General features: G+C 41.6%; 5 protein-coding genes across 5 annotated transcripts; 3 read left to right on the forward strand and 2 right to left on the reverse strand.

Moving 5' to 3' along the window:
* Positions 1-1,933: 1,933 nt before the first annotated feature.
* On the forward strand, positions 1,934-2,245 carry LOC131425502 (histone H4). The gene has a single exon (XM_058587442.1). It carries the CDS (start codon positions 1,934-1,936, stop codon positions 2,243-2,245), a length of 312 nt encoding a protein of 103 aa, XP_058443425.1.
* A 990-nt stretch (positions 2,246-3,235) lies between these two features.
* Positions 3,236-3,610, reverse strand: LOC131425500 (histone H2B-like). Its single transcript, XM_058587440.1, has one exon. The coding sequence runs from the start codon at positions 3,608-3,610 to the stop codon at positions 3,236-3,238; it is 375 nt and encodes a 124-aa protein (XP_058443423.1).
* A 267-nt stretch (positions 3,611-3,877) lies between these two features.
* Positions 3,878-4,252, forward strand: LOC131425498 (histone H2A). Its single transcript, XM_058587439.1, has one exon. It carries the CDS (start codon positions 3,878-3,880, stop codon positions 4,250-4,252), a length of 375 nt encoding a protein of 124 aa, XP_058443422.1.
* A 9,023-nt stretch (positions 4,253-13,275) lies between these two features.
* On the reverse strand, positions 13,276-13,650 carry LOC131425501 (histone H2B-like). Its single transcript, XM_058587441.1, has one exon. The coding sequence runs from the start codon at positions 13,648-13,650 to the stop codon at positions 13,276-13,278; it is 375 nt and encodes a 124-aa protein (XP_058443424.1).
* Positions 13,651-13,938: 288 nt separating this feature from the next.
* LOC131425497 (histone H2A) lies at positions 13,939-14,313 on the forward strand. Its single transcript, XM_058587438.1, has one exon. The coding sequence runs from the start codon at positions 13,939-13,941 to the stop codon at positions 14,311-14,313; it is 375 nt and encodes a 124-aa protein (XP_058443421.1).
* The last annotated feature ends 739 nt before the right edge of the window (positions 14,314-15,052 follow it).

The raw sequence follows: 15,052 nt of genomic DNA on the forward strand, positions 1-15,052 counted from the left end.
GTGTTGCTTATATTTGATAGATATTGGCCGAAAATTGTCACGTACCGGAAGAAAGCACCGAACCCAACCGAACATTAGCCTACTATTCAAAGATTGGCAATTGCTGTGTATTTCTTTCGCCAGAAACATCCCCACCAGTCGTCTGGGGATGGGACGTTGACTATGTCAACGGCAAGCAAGCGTCTGTCGGGGTAGTCTTGGAACGAAACAAATTGGTATTTTCATGATTTTGAACCAATATTGTATAGTATAGTGTATTGAGAGTAGCAGTAGCAGAGTAATACTAGTAACTGGTGGCCGAATCCCGTCAGAATTGTCAGGCAGTCAGTCACATGGCATGACACGGCGAGTGCACGATGTGTTGCAAGCTGGGTTACAAATTTTGCTGAACTATGTAACAGGGAAGCAATGTGTATTGTCTGTGCTGCTTGTCTGTCAGCAGGTCGTCTATTCTCCTCTCAACTGCTACTTTAGCAGAAACAAAAATGAAAGACCAAAAAATAAGGAAAACATTTCAAACACCTATAGATTACTGACTTTCCATATGGGGCATGAATTGTGCAACGGATCGGATGTCATTTTCTGTGCGCGCGCAACTTGTGTGTGTGTGTGTCTGAGTATATGATTGTTTAAGGGAAAATATTCGAATTCGTAAACTCGTTGGTAATTGATTGGGTGGCCCTGAAAAGGGCCTTTGGGGTATATGTTGTGAGATCAAACGAAAGCCGATAGCCTGTTTAAGCACGTTCGCCACGGATCCGACGAGCCAGCTGGATGTCCTTTGGCATGATGGTAACACGCTTGGCGTGGATCGCGCATAGATTGGTGTCCTCGAACAAACCGACTAGATAGGCTTCGCTGGCCTCCTGCAGTGCCATGACGGCGGAACTCTGGAAGCGAAGGTCGGTCTTGAAATCTTGGGCAATTTCACGCACTAAACGCTGGAACGGCAGCTTGCGAATCAACAGCTCAGTCGATTTCTGGTAACGACGGATCTCCCGAAGGGCTACTGTTCCTGGCCGATAACGATGGGGTTTCTTCACTCCGCCAGTAGCAGGAGCACTTTTGCGAGCAGCCTTTGTCGCCAGTTGCTTACGAGGAGCCTTTCCTCCGGTCGATTTACGAGCGGTCTGCTTGGTACGAGCCATTATTTCTTTCTTTTGCTTATCCTTTCTCTCTACACCGTACTGTACGCGTTGAAAACAAAACACAGAATGAGCTCAAAACGGACCTGGCTGGCTGTTTTATACCTGCCCGACCGCTCTGAAGCAGCCAATCAGCACAAAGCAAAGCACGAAACGGACCCTCTCGGTAGGTATAAAAAAAAGCACCGGTCTGCGAAGCAGGGTTGCCACATATACAGATTAATCTGCATTTTACAGATTTTTCAGATAAATTTGTGACCAAGATTCTGTATATGCAGATTACAGATTTTTGGCAAAAAATACAGATTTGTACAGATTTTTGATAGCGTGGATTAAAAATTGCTTAGGCTTTCAAAAATTGCTTCTGATAAGATAAAAAGATGGCCATAACGTAAGGTAGTAAAGAAGAAAGATTACCAATTGATCAATCAGATTAAGTTTCACTTTCAGATTGGATTTTGAAAGATTTTCGTCAAATCATTAGTTCGAAAGGCTCCAACACAAAAACAACTTCCAGCGTTTTTTCAACTACAAAATCATAAATTTCAGACTAAGAAAAGTTTTGGTATCTTTAAATTTGTGTTCTAACGACTTTTTCATTCCGTTGTGCTTCGATTTCTTAGCACTTCTATATACAGATTTTCAATACAGGTTATTGAGCTCCCGATACAGATTTACAGATTTTTCTTCTGAAAAATGCAGATTTAAATGTGGCAACCCTGCTGCGAAGTGGCATTAGTTTCACTTGTACTGTCTTACTTGCAAGAACAAGCAGCTAGCAGAGAAAAATGACTGGTCGCGGCAAAGGAGGAAAGGGACTCGGAAAAGGAGGCGCCAAGCGTCATCGTAAAGTGCTTCGTGATAACATCCAGGGAATTACCAAGCCCGCTATCCGTCGTCTGGCTCGTCGTGGTGGTGTCAAGCGTATCTCCGGTCTGATCTATGAGGAAACTCGTGGAGTGCTGAAGGTGTTCCTGGAAAATGTGATCCGAGATGCAGTAACCTACACTGAACACGCCAAGCGCAAGACCGTCACCGCCATGGATGTCGTGTATGCTCTGAAGCGACAGGGTCGCACTCTGTATGGTTTCGGAGGTTAAACGTCGTAACGAGAACACACATAACATAATACGGAAGGATAAAAGGCCCTTTTCAGGGCCACCAATATGTTTCGCAAAGAATTAGTTAGCATTTGCTGGTATTCATTATAATCTATAATCATGATGATGATGATGATGATGGTGGTGGTGGTGATGATATGAGAATAGTAAGAAGTGTGCAATAGAGTGAGTAGTGTGAATTCAACCGGGTTCGAAACTGACTAGATTTTTCAGTCCAACAACTAGGTTTTCAAACAAACAATTTAACCAGCAGTCGTTAGGGTGGAAACTGGTTTTCGGTTTCGCATCAAGCAAACACGACATTATTATTTCTGGTCGGTTGTGAGTTTCAAACTGCTGTTGACACTTGAGTACTACTTAACGCGCCGCTGAAAAACGTAACATTTGAGAAAAGAAATTAGTTATGTTGTTTAACATGAACTATCTTTTCGAAATCATTCATTCCCATTCAACTGTTCTGGTCAACTGTCAATGCTGTTGGCTTCGAATTTCGACTATACAACATGCAGCATTTGCTCAAAGCCGCCTAGGATAGAAAAACGATTGCTGTTGATATGTCATTGGTTGGTTTACAGTAGCATGCATGTGTATGTGTAGCAATTTGTTATTTGGTTGGTCGACCAAGTCTGTCGATTGGTCCGAAAAGTAATCGATACTTTTCTTTATTTCGAAACCAACATATTTTTGCTCCGAACAATATATTGTCCATATGGCATGGATGAATACTCCGAAACGCGAGAACAATTGTACCTGTGTTGTTCATAATTTGTTCTGTTTTTCTCGTTAGGTGTTTGTTGGCTGATGAAAGTAAAATCATCAACGAACAAAATGTGTTTGGTGATTGAATGAGGGAAATATGCGAACTTAACACTTTGTGTAGATTTGTTTGTGGCCCTTAAAAGGGCCGATTATGCTTGGCGATTCGTATGCACACACACGATCGGGGGGGTTTGGTTGTTCTCACTCAGTTTACTTGGAGCTAGTGTACTTGGTGACGGCTTTGGTTCCTTCCGAAACGGCGTGCTTGGCCAACTCTCCTGGCAAAAGCAGACGAACGGCGGTCTGGATTTCGCGAGAGGTAATCGTCGAACGTTTGTTGTAATGGGCCAAACGCGATGCCTCGGATGCAATGCGTTCGAAGATGTCATTGACGAAACTGTTCATGATGCTCATCGCCTTCGAGGATACTCCGGTATCAGGGTGGACCTGTTTCAACACTTTGTAGATGTAGATAGCGTAGCTTTCCTTCCTGCGGATCTTCTTCTTTTTCTTATCTCCCTTGGCGATGTTTTTCTGGGCCTTGCCGGATTTTTTGGCTGCCTTTCCACTGGTTTTCGGTGCCATCGTGCTTGACGGTTCTCGTACGTTCAGAGTAACTGCTTTAACTTAAATGACGCTATTTGCCATATGACAGCTCGTTTTATACCTGCTATTGAGAGCGGCGCATGGACTGCCCCTTTGTTAGAATTCCTTTTCCTGTTCGCAGAACGGGAAACAGTGAGACGATATAAAACAGAGGGTTAGTACGGCGGCAGCCAGTATTACTGAATTGGCTGTCTAGTCGTTAACAGCATCTCGTGGATTTTTTACGCAGAAACACGCACACACAAAATGTCTGGCCGTGGTAAAGGAGGAAAAGTTAAGGGAAAGGCAAAGTCCCGCTCAAACCGTGCTGGTCTGCAGTTCCCAGTAGGCAGAATCCACCGTCTGCTCCGGAAGGGAAACTACGCCGAACGTGTCGGTGCCGGTGCACCGGTCTATCTGGCGGCAGTGATGGAATACCTGGCCGCCGAAGTGCTGGAATTGGCCGGTAACGCTGCCCGTGACAACAAGAAAACGAGAATCATCCCTCGCCATCTGCAGCTGGCCATCCGTAACGACGAGGAGTTGAACAAACTGCTCTCCGGAGTTACCATCGCACAGGGCGGTGTACTGCCAAACATCCAGGCAGTGCTGCTCCCGAAGAAAACCGAGAAAAAGGCCTAAATTGCGATTTCCGGAACATATTGGTGTTACCCCCCTTACAGAACCCGTCCTTTTCAGGACGACCACCTCACTGTGATAAAGAAATATTTAAGATTGCTTTGAATTAAAGATTGCTAAAGTTGTGATACGCCTGGAAAGTATAATGCGCAAATCAAGTATAGCGACCTTTGTTCATTTTCGTTTTCGGAATTTTACCCTGAATCGGTGTATCTACCTGATGCGAAAATGATGTCCGCTTTTTCAGTGTTTGGAAAACAGAAGACAAAATCGGTCATACCAGACGAATCGGAATTTTAGAATGATCGATGTGAGTTCAATGGCGAAAATCTTTCCCATCGATTTACCGGAAAATGCAGCCATTAAAACATCCAAACTTGATCATATAATCTTAGAGAAAGTGTCGCACGAGAAATAAGAGAATAATTTTCGTTCGTATCCGTGACGACACACCGATCCAATATAGCGCATGTATCTGTGTCATCGGTCGGCATCATCTCATGAATGGTGACGACCGACTAGAAAAAAAGAAGAAGAAGAAGAAGATATCGTAGCTACCACCATGATGGTGAATAAACACTGCCACACACACAGGCCAAAAACAAATGGTAATGTAATGTGTATATGAGGAAACGAAAATCAAGCTGTACCTAAGTTCAGCCATCGGTCTCAGAACCGGAGGGCAAGGTCGCATAAACGCGCGCGTGCGTGTGTGTGTGTGTGTGTGTGTGTGTGTGTGTGTGTGTGTGTGTGTGTGTGTGTGTGTGTCTGTATATTCATTTACATTACATTAGCGGCCCCTACACGTGGCATTGTTTATTATTGACAACCAAAAGCATCGTCAGTACCACCAATCCAATTAGCTTGGTAACTTGTGTCGGTATTTTTCGAGAAAACGTTTAGAGCTTTAAGTATTGCAACTGAATATTGAAACATTGAGAGAAGAGTTCATTAAACAGTACACTCTCGCCAATGAAAGTTTTGTTGGATTGGCGAATAATTTTGATTTTTTTTTTTTTTTTTTTCATAAATACGTTTATTTCATAGGCAATATACATAAGTTTTTCTTCGCCGTGGCATCCACAATACATAGTAGTTTAAACCTAATACATTTCGAATATCATATTAGTATGTTGGTACTCATTAGTTAATCTAAACACTGTTTTTATCAAGCGAGTTGCTATTTTAAATTACATTAAATAAAATACATTTATTTTGTACATGATCTTATAACTATTTCAGGATTGTTTGTATCAGTTCACCACTTATATTCAATATCCTATAGTTGGCTATTGGTTGAACTCATGGAAGAGAAAACAGTTTAACATAAAATAAAATTTAAATTGGAACTCCAATGGATTTAATGAAATGATAAAGAAGTTTCATGTATGGAAGGTCACGACAAGCAAGAATGTCGCGAACTGGGACATTGGATAGTCTACCTTGGGTACGCAAGGAATTTATTAGTTGAGATCTGACATCACGAAACTCCACGCATGTCCAAACAACATGGTCAATATCGCGGTAACCTTCGCCGCAAGCACAATGATTAGTCTCGGAAAGTCCAATTCGAAGGAGATGTGCATCTAACGTGTAGTGATTGGACATGAGTCTGGACATCACACGAATGAAATCTCTACTCACATCCAGTCCCCTGAACCATGCCTTTGTCGATATTTTAGGAATAATTGAGTGCATCCACCGACCCAGATCATCTTTATCCCAAGAAGCTTGCCAGCTGGCAAGTGTTCTTTGGCGAGACGCGCTATAGAATTCGTTGAAAGCAATCGGTCTCTCATAAATTTCACCCTCAATAGCACCACGTTTGGCTAAAATATCGGCTCTTTCATTGCCTGGAATGGAGCAATGAGCCGGAACCCAAACTATTGTGATTAGATAATTATTATTCAATATGTCGTTCAGACACTGTTTTATTTTACCCAAGAAAAACGGTTCATTTTTGCCAGCAGCGTTTGAGCGAATGGCTTCAATTGCACTCAGACTATCTGTGAAGAGGAAATAATGGTTTGGAGATAATGTGACGATTACATTCAAGCTATAATGAACTGCTGCTAACTCTGCTATATAAACAGATGCAGGTTCTTGAAGCTTGAATGAGGCCGAAACATTATTGTTGAACATACCAAACCCTGTCGCTTCTTCCATTCGCGATCCGTCCGTGTAAAACATTTTCTCAGAGTTAATATGCCTGAACTTACTTGAAAATATTTTTGGGATTTCCATAGAGCGTAGGTGGTCCGGGATTCCACGCACTTCGCGCTGCATGGATGTGTCGAAAAATAAAGTTGAGTCAGGTACATTTAGGAGGCTGACACGGATAGGAATATATCTTGAAGGGTTGATTTCCTGTGACATATGGTTAAAATATACTGTCATGAATTTTGTTTGAGATCGAAGCTCGACTAGTCGTTCGAAATTATTAATTACCATGGGATTCAGCACATCACATCTTATTAGCAGGCGTGATGAAAGCTCCCAAAATCGATCTTTTAATGGAAGAACTCCCGCCAGAACTTCAAGACTCATTGTATGTGTCGAATGCATGCAGCCTAAAGCAATTCGCAAACAACGGTACTGAATTCGCTCAAGTTTGATAATATGAGAATTTGCAGCGGAACGAAAACAAACGCATCCATATTCCATCACTGAAAGTATCGTTGTCTGATACAATTTTATTAGATCTTGCGGATGAGCACCCCACCAAGACCCTGTTATTGTTCGAAGAAAATTTACTCTTTGTTGGCATTTCGTTATCAGATACCTAATGTGTCCTCCCCACGTGCATTTGGAATCAAACCACACCCCGAGGTATTTGAAAGACAAAACCTGTTCGATTATTCTTCCCATCATATGAAGCTGAAGTTGCGCGGGATCATGCTTTTTTGAAAAGACGACCAGCTCTGTTTTCTCCGCAGAGAATTCGATACCAAGATGAACAGCCCAAACGGACAATTTATCTAAGGTATCTTGCAATGGTTTTTGCAGATCAATAGCTTTGGATCCAGTAACTGAAACCACGCCATCATCTGCCAATTGTCTTAGTGTACATGGGGTTACTAGACAGCTGTCAATGTCATTCACGTAAAAATTATAGAGGAGCGGACTGAGGCATGAGCCTTGCGGGAGACCCATGTAGCTAATTCTGATTGTTGCCAAATCGCCATGTGAAAAATGCATGCGTTTCTCTGACAAAAGGTTGTGCAAATAATTATTTATAACCGCTGGGAGTCCATGTTGGTGGAGCTTGTCTGAAAGAACATCAATGGAAACTGAATCAAATGCTCCTTTAATGTCTAAAAATACAGATGCCATTTGTTGCTTTTGAGCGAAGGCAATTTGGATGTCAGACGAAAGTAATGCAAGGCAATCATTCGTCCCTTTATTTCTACGGAAGCCAAACTGAGTATCTGACAACAAACCGTTCGTCTCGACCCAAGTGTCGAGACGTCGTAGAATAATTTTTTCGAACAATTTTCTGATGCAGGACAACATCGCAATGGGTCTATATGAGTTGTGATTGGAAGCTGGTTTCCCCGGCTTTTGAATGGCGATAACTTTCACTTGTCTCCAGTCAGGTGGAACAATATTTTGCTCAAGAAACTTGTTGAACAATTCCAACAAACGTCTTTTTGCGAGGTCGGGCAGATTCTTCACCAAGTTGAATTTAATTCTGTCCAATCCAGGAGCGTTATTGTTACAAGACATGAGTGCTATGGAAAATTCCATCATTGAAAAGGGGCTATCAATGGAATCATCATTTGAAGAAGACTCCCTAACAATGCTATGCGTAGGAACGGAATCTGGACAAACTTTCCTCGCAAAATCAAATATCCATCGATTCGAGTACTCCTCACTCTCATTTCCTACGTTACGATTCCTCATTCGTCTGGCCGTATTCCAAAGAGTGCTCATTGAGGTTTCTCTTGACAAACCTTCCACAAAATGTCTCCAATAGCTGCATTTCTTAACCCGAAGTATGTTCTTGTACTTGGTTTCTAAAACCAAGAATTTTTCAAAATTCTGAGGAGTTCCTCCTCCTCGTTTTAAAAACGTCTTGAAAGCATTTTGTTTCGCGTGTTTAGCATCTGAGCACTCTTTGTCCCACCAAGGATTTGGAGGTCTTCTGTTAGACGATGGACCAAGAAATCGTTTGGTTTGGGCTTGTTCTGCGGCCTCCAGAATCGAACAAACGAGGAAGTCATATTCTTCAAGTGGGGGAAGCTCTTCCATTGAAGTTAAGACACTTGAAATATTACTTTGGTATTTAATCCAGTCAATATTTTTTGTCAAATCATATGGAATATTAACTGAATTAGCAATGCCTTTGTTACTGCTAATTGAGATGATGATTGGTAAATGATCGCTACCATGTAAATCAGGAAATACTTTCCAGGTGCAATCTAGTCGAATTGAAGTCGAACAAAGAGATAAATCTAATGCACTTGGACGTGCAGGAGGTCTTGGGATCCGTGTCATGCTACCCATATTTAGTACCGTCATGCTAAAATTGTCGCAAATATTATATATTAGAGATGATCTGCTATCATTGTAAACGGAACCCCACATCATTCCGTGCGAATTGAAATCTCCTAAAATCAAACGTGGAGCAGGAAGGGCTTCGACAATTTCATTAAGCTGTCGTTGTCCAACTTGAGCTCTTGGAGGAATATATACCGAAGCAATGCAAATGTCCTTTCCTTTAATGTTTATTTGACAAGCAACAACTTCTATACTAGAAGTCGAAGGAATGTTTAATCTATAAAAGGAATAACATTTCTTAATTCCTAAAAGCACTCCACCATACGGGGAGTCTCTGTCGAGACGTATAATGTTAAAGTCATTAAAATTTAAGGCTATGTTTGATGTAAGCCATGTTTCGCACAAAGCAAATACATCACATTTTTGACTATGCAACAAAACTTTAAATGAATCAAGTTTTGGCATGATGCTTCGACAATTCCACTGCAGGACAGTGATTGAATCATTTGCGGCGGATGATAAATTATCCATCAAATGATACAAAACCTGAAAGAGCTGGCCATTGAGCTGATAACTGTTTCAAAAAAGTTCTAGCTATTGGAAGGAATGCTGTTATGATGGTCTTTAGAGGTTCAGAAATATTGAATGCAGCGAAAATCCATTCTACAATTTCCGAAAATTTCAGTAATCCTGTTGGTGAATGTGAAATGGAGCCCACTGGATTATTGTCTTTTCTTGAGCTAGTTCCTGGATTGGTTTGTGAATTTGACAAACCAGGAGGCACAGTTTTTGGTTTTAAATTTGGCTTTTTAGCTTTAACACGGGGATCTTTTTTTGAAGGTATAATTTTAGGTGTCTTTTTTGGTATTTTGTGGTTTGTTAATCTCCTCTTAACAGACCCTTGAGGAGTGACAAACGAGGTATCTTCACTATTTCCGTCAGAGTCAGATTCCTCTGGCTCCGCAAGATTTGAAAAACCGTTTTCGGTTTCCAAAGGGGAGACATGTATGACCGTTTTGAGCATTTCTGCATATGTGCGCTTAGACCGTGCTTTTAAAGAAAGCTTCATTTTGTCTTTACGCAGCTTAAATGCAGCGCACACTGAAAGATCATCATGAGGGCTTTCCCCACAATAAACACATTTTTCAACATCTTTATCGCAAAGATTATCCTTATGAGGCCCTTGACATTTGATACATTTGGACTTATTACTACAGTAAGTAGCTGTATGTCCGAATTTTTTACAGTTCGTGCAATTCATAACATGCGGTACGAAAAGCCGAACAGGAAGACGAATTTTATCGATATAGACATGGCTAGGCAATGCAGATCCGGCAAATGTTACGCGAAACGAATCTGAGGGACGATAAGACTTTTTTCCATCGACAATAGATGCTGAGTACAATTGTTTGCACTCGAGTATCTTAACTCCCTCAAGCATGGAGTTTTTAAAACGGCCAACTCCATTTTTAAGTAAATCATCTGCTGTCAGACTTGCTTCAGTCACAACACCGTCAATTTCTACCTCCTTCGATGGAATGTAAACTCGATATTCAATAGCAAATAATTTACAGGTTACAATATCGTTTGCCTGTTTCAAGTCGTTAACTACAACTCGAATTTTATCTCTATTAACCTTACAGATTTCTTTAACTTCAGAGAAATGTGATGTCAAATCCTTTGTAATTTGCATCAAGTTTAAAATCTTTTCTTTTTTTCGAAGATAGACTATCCATGGCCCAGTGGTACCCTGTGGATAATGTTTAGCCCTCGGAGTATTTAAACTTTTACTAGTATCCGGAATCGGATTCGGATGATCTTCCATGAGATCATCCATTACATTAAATTTTTTTTGTAAATTAATAATACCAAAATAAAAACTTATGTTTAGTAAAATTTCAGATATAAGAAATAAAAAATAAATTAAATTAAATCTACCTTGTAGCTGATGTCTCTGTTCCTTTATCGTGAAGAACGACGTGAAGCTCTTCCAACGATTTCCAATTGGCAGTCTTTTGCTGTTTCCAATTGGCAGTCTTCTGTCGTTTACTGCTATCTCAGTTGCTCTGCCGTCGTTGTGAACACCACTGCACTTGCTGTACCTGACCCCAGGTACAGTGCTTTTGCTCTTGGTGGCGATCAAATGCGATGCTTGCAGTGTAGCACCTCGCGATATATGCCGTCTCTTTTGATCCTACGCAGCGTACAAATTCTGGTACCTGGTAGATCAGCACTGGGTTGCTTTAGCACCTCTGTGCCTTTGCACCCCTTCGTCTTCGCACCTTTATGCGATGGCACCTCTGTGACTCGTCACTTCTATGCTCTCGCACCTCTGTGTCTCTACACCTCTGTGCGTATGAACGGGATGGTCTTCGTTGCTAGCTTTCCAGTCGGGAAACGCCCCGAATATTGCGTTTGCTATGGGCAGTTTAACTACCTGAAGCTTAGAATTGTCTCGGTAGCAGCCGTTAACTCACGAGCCAGTACAATCGAAACACAACCTCTTCGCTTGAATGGTTTTTACTGAATGAATAATTTTGATTGTTTGAACATATTTTCATCAATCCGATGATGTTTCGACCATTCGACTAACATATATTTTCGAACGAATACGAATGCCACAAATACGATAGCGACACGAACGTAAACAATAAGGAGAGTAATATTGGCTACTACGAGAATGCGAGAGGCGTGAAAGAGAGAATGAAAATAACCGACGAACAACTATGGCAACAGTGTACACCAATTGTCTAGACCGAACCGCAGTTTAGTGGTTGGTAAGTGTGTATTGGTGTGCGATTCTAGCAGGAAAAATAAAAACTGCTGCTCATTAGAATATCCTATTGGAAAGACTATCTACTTGGAAAACAGGAACTCCGAATTGTTTTCCGACGGTCCATGTAAGAAATTACTGAAAGATTACTCAATAGCAAGTTGCTTATTTAGCATCGATTGTTGAGTTTCGTTGACATGATCAAACGATGAACGCGGCTTACTCAATCCTAACGCAGTGAACGGAACTCTCGCTGTTCGGATGGTTAGGTTAGCTTAGCAACAATGACAAATGGCAACTGAACGAAAAATGGTTGAAATGGTGAAAAATCTCTCAAACTCTCAAGTGAAAAGTAGTCCAGGTTAACCGGTATTTTTTCTCCCTCTGCTCATGCTCATGGATGGGATATGGGAAATCGGTTTGACTTTGCGTCGTATAAACGGTTGTTCGTTTCTACCTACCACCATCCGAGAGGTAAACAATACGTACATGAAAAAAAAAACTTAACGACAAAAGTAAAAACCAATCTTTATATGATACCTTCCCGTTATTGTACGTGTTTCAAAACGCTTGTGCTTACAAAATTGAAAAAATTTGTCTTGTGTTTTCTTTTCCGCAATTTTCAGTAGCAAGCAATTTTGTGAATCGCATACCTCAGTTGCACTATTGCGCAAATTGTGTGTGTGTGTGTGTGTGTGTGTGTGTGTAGACTGCCATGAACAACATGTTCCAACTTATCGCAAACAGAGGTGCGTTGGGAGAGCGAGAGAGAGAGAAAAGCAAGTTAGAGAACATAAGAATGAACTTTATTATGACTGAGGGAAAAACCAATACCCATACATTGAAGTAAACCAGTATGACGTTGATATACATATGTATTGGTGTATGTTTTTGGAAAGCGGAAAATCTTCTTTTTCGTTCTTTGTCTCCGAATTCATCTCCTTTCATTGATAATCGATGGATGAGTGATAAATGATGAATGCTAACTCAAATCGCTATTAAAATATAAATCACCACTCGCAAAATCGAACAAACTAATGTTTTCTGTCCTGCAGGTACAAATCTAATTGTTCCTAACAAGCAAACAGTAAACTTCGGTTGCTAGAGATGATGTCCGATTTTGAGACATTTTCGTTATTTTGGCACAGGAGATTTATTCTTCTCGAAAACCTGCGATTTTCACGAAAACAAACACACACGCACGCGCGCAATCAAATGAAAAAGTGCATGTTCGAAAGAAATTTACATTTGCTTGTCGTCTTCGTGATGAAGTCTTACCATCAAAGCATCATAGAAGAATACTTTACTATGGGACGCCTTTTCAAAATTTACCCTCTGAGAATGTGATAAGTTTTTTGTTTTATCAATGTCTTCTTTCGCCGTTCTTCGGAAAAGGCGGGAAATCTTTGGTCATCCCTGTACAAAAGTAGTGCCTAAAACAATTCGCTCTCTCTCGCTTCCGCAACGGTGTGTGGCTGGTTTCAAGGAATTCAGTTCCAGCATAATGTAATGCACAAATTGGATGAGATTGTTCAAAACAACTAAACTCACTCAAACCAATTGCCCAGCACCTTCCCTCTATTGCACTTTCTTTCACAAACGGCCACCACCATCACAATCGAAACGAGTAAAGAAGAAGCAAGCAAAACAACACACGAGAATTCGAATTTAACACTTTGTGTAGATTTGTTTGTGGCCCTTAAAAGGGCCGTTTGTTAGTTCTCGCATACACGGGGTCGGTGTTGTTCTCAGTTTACTTGGAGCTGGTGTACTTGGTGACGGCTTTGGTTCCCTCAGAAACGGCGTGCTTGGCCAACTCTCCTGGCAAAAGCAGACGAACGGCAGTCTGGATTTCGCGAGAGGTAATCGTCGAACGTTTGTTGTAATGAGCCAAACGCGATGCCTCGGATGCAATGCGTTCGAAGATGTCATTGACGAAACTGTTCATGATGCTCATCGCCTTCGAGGATACTCCGGTATCAGGGTGGACCTGCTTCAACACTTTGTAGATGTAGATAGCGTAGCTTTCCTTCCTGCGGATCTTCTTCTTCTTCTTATCACCCTTGGCGATGTTCTTCTGGGCCTTGCCGGATTTTTTGGCCGCCTTTCCACTAGTTTTCGGTGCCATCGTTCTAACGTTGACGTGCGTTCAGAGTAGCTGTTTTCACGTAAATGACGCTAGCTCGCCCAAGAAACCCCGTTTTATACCTGCTACAGGCAACGCAGTAGGGACAGCCCCTTTGTCAAAATTTGATCCTCTTTTGCGCTTTATGCTCTGCCTATTCGCAGAACGAGAAACAGCGAGATGGTATAAAACAGAGGGTTAGTACTGCGGCAGCCAGTATTACCGAGTTAGCATCCTAGCTGTTAGCATCGTTTCGTGGATTTTTTACGAAAACAAAACACATAAAAGAAAATGTCTGGCCGTGGCAAAGGAGGAAAAGTTAAGGGAAAGGCAAAGTCCCGCTCGAACCGTGCTGGTCTGCAGTTCCCAGTAGGCAGAATCCACCGTCTGCTTCGGAAAGGAAACTACGCCGAACGTGTCGGTGCCGGTGCACCGGTCTATCTGGCGGCAGTGATGGAATACCTGGCCGCCGAAGTGCTGGAATTGGCCGGTAACGCTGCCCGTGACAACAAGAAAACGAGAATCATCCCTCGTCATCTGCAGCTGGCCATCCGTAACGACGAGGAGTTGAACAAACTGCTCTCCGGAGTTACCATCGCACAGGGCGGTGTACTGCCAAACATCCAGGCAGTGTTGCTCCCGAAGAAAACCGAAAAGAAGGCCTAAATTGCACTTGATTCGCACTGAAACCAATCGAAAAAACGTCCTTTTCAGGACGACCACAATTTTCTGATAAAGAACTTATAGAAATTTACTATTTTACTATCGATCAATCATATTTACTCATGCAAGCGCCATAAGACTTGTTTTTTTTTTTTCCATAGCTTCTAGGATAATTTCCCACATTACAAGTGAAAAGTCGATGGTCGGTGGTCGATTGCGCTGGAGAATAGATTTATTTTTTTTTTACCGATCAAGCAAGGTTGGTTGAATGAAAACGACAATCGTCTGGAGAGTCAAGCTACTAAATTAAATATGATTATACGAAAAACCGCGTACAGAGCGATACCGTGTCCGAACTGGCTCTACACTAAATGGAAACTATAACGGCATTCATTTTCCAAGAAAAGGAAAACTGGGATAGTTTTAAAATACAAATATAATTGGGAACAAAAACATCAACCATTTTTATTGATGAATTTTCGCAAGCTAGATTTTTACGAACGGACTTCATCAATCATCGTGCATAATCCGTCCGCATTTTCATTTGATCACCTACCGATCCTTTCGTCGCTGCTTACCGACTGAGCGAACGAACATATTTGATTGTACTACAAGAGAAGCATGCGCGTAGCAGCGGGGTCGGCTCTATGGCTGCGCACCAATTTATCCACTATAGCGTGTCGGTGAAGCACACGCTCAGAAAGTAGTGCTGCTGTGATGGATAAAAGCATACTTTTTTTTT

This window comes from Malaya genurostris, chromosome 1 (genome assembly GCF_030247185.1).
Source record: "Malaya genurostris strain Urasoe2022 chromosome 1, Malgen_1.1, whole genome shotgun sequence".
NCBI classification, from domain to species: domain Eukaryota; kingdom Metazoa; phylum Arthropoda; class Insecta; order Diptera; family Culicidae; genus Malaya; species Malaya genurostris.

What these genes read in the sequence shown, in the direction of transcription:
- LOC131425502 (XM_058587442.1), top strand. Translation starts at nt 1,934, where the DNA reads ATGACTGGTCGCGGCAAAGGAGGAAAGGGACTCGGAAAAGGAGGCGCC.
- LOC131425500 (XM_058587440.1), bottom strand. Translation starts at nt 3,610, where the DNA reads ATGGCACCGAAAACCAGTGGAAAGGCAGCCAAAAAATCCGGCAAGGCC.
- LOC131425498 (XM_058587439.1), top strand. Translation starts at nt 3,878, where the DNA reads ATGTCTGGCCGTGGTAAAGGAGGAAAAGTTAAGGGAAAGGCAAAGTCC.
- LOC131425501 (XM_058587441.1), bottom strand. Translation starts at nt 13,650, where the DNA reads ATGGCACCGAAAACTAGTGGAAAGGCGGCCAAAAAATCCGGCAAGGCC.
- LOC131425497 (XM_058587438.1), top strand. Translation starts at nt 13,939, where the DNA reads ATGTCTGGCCGTGGCAAAGGAGGAAAAGTTAAGGGAAAGGCAAAGTCC.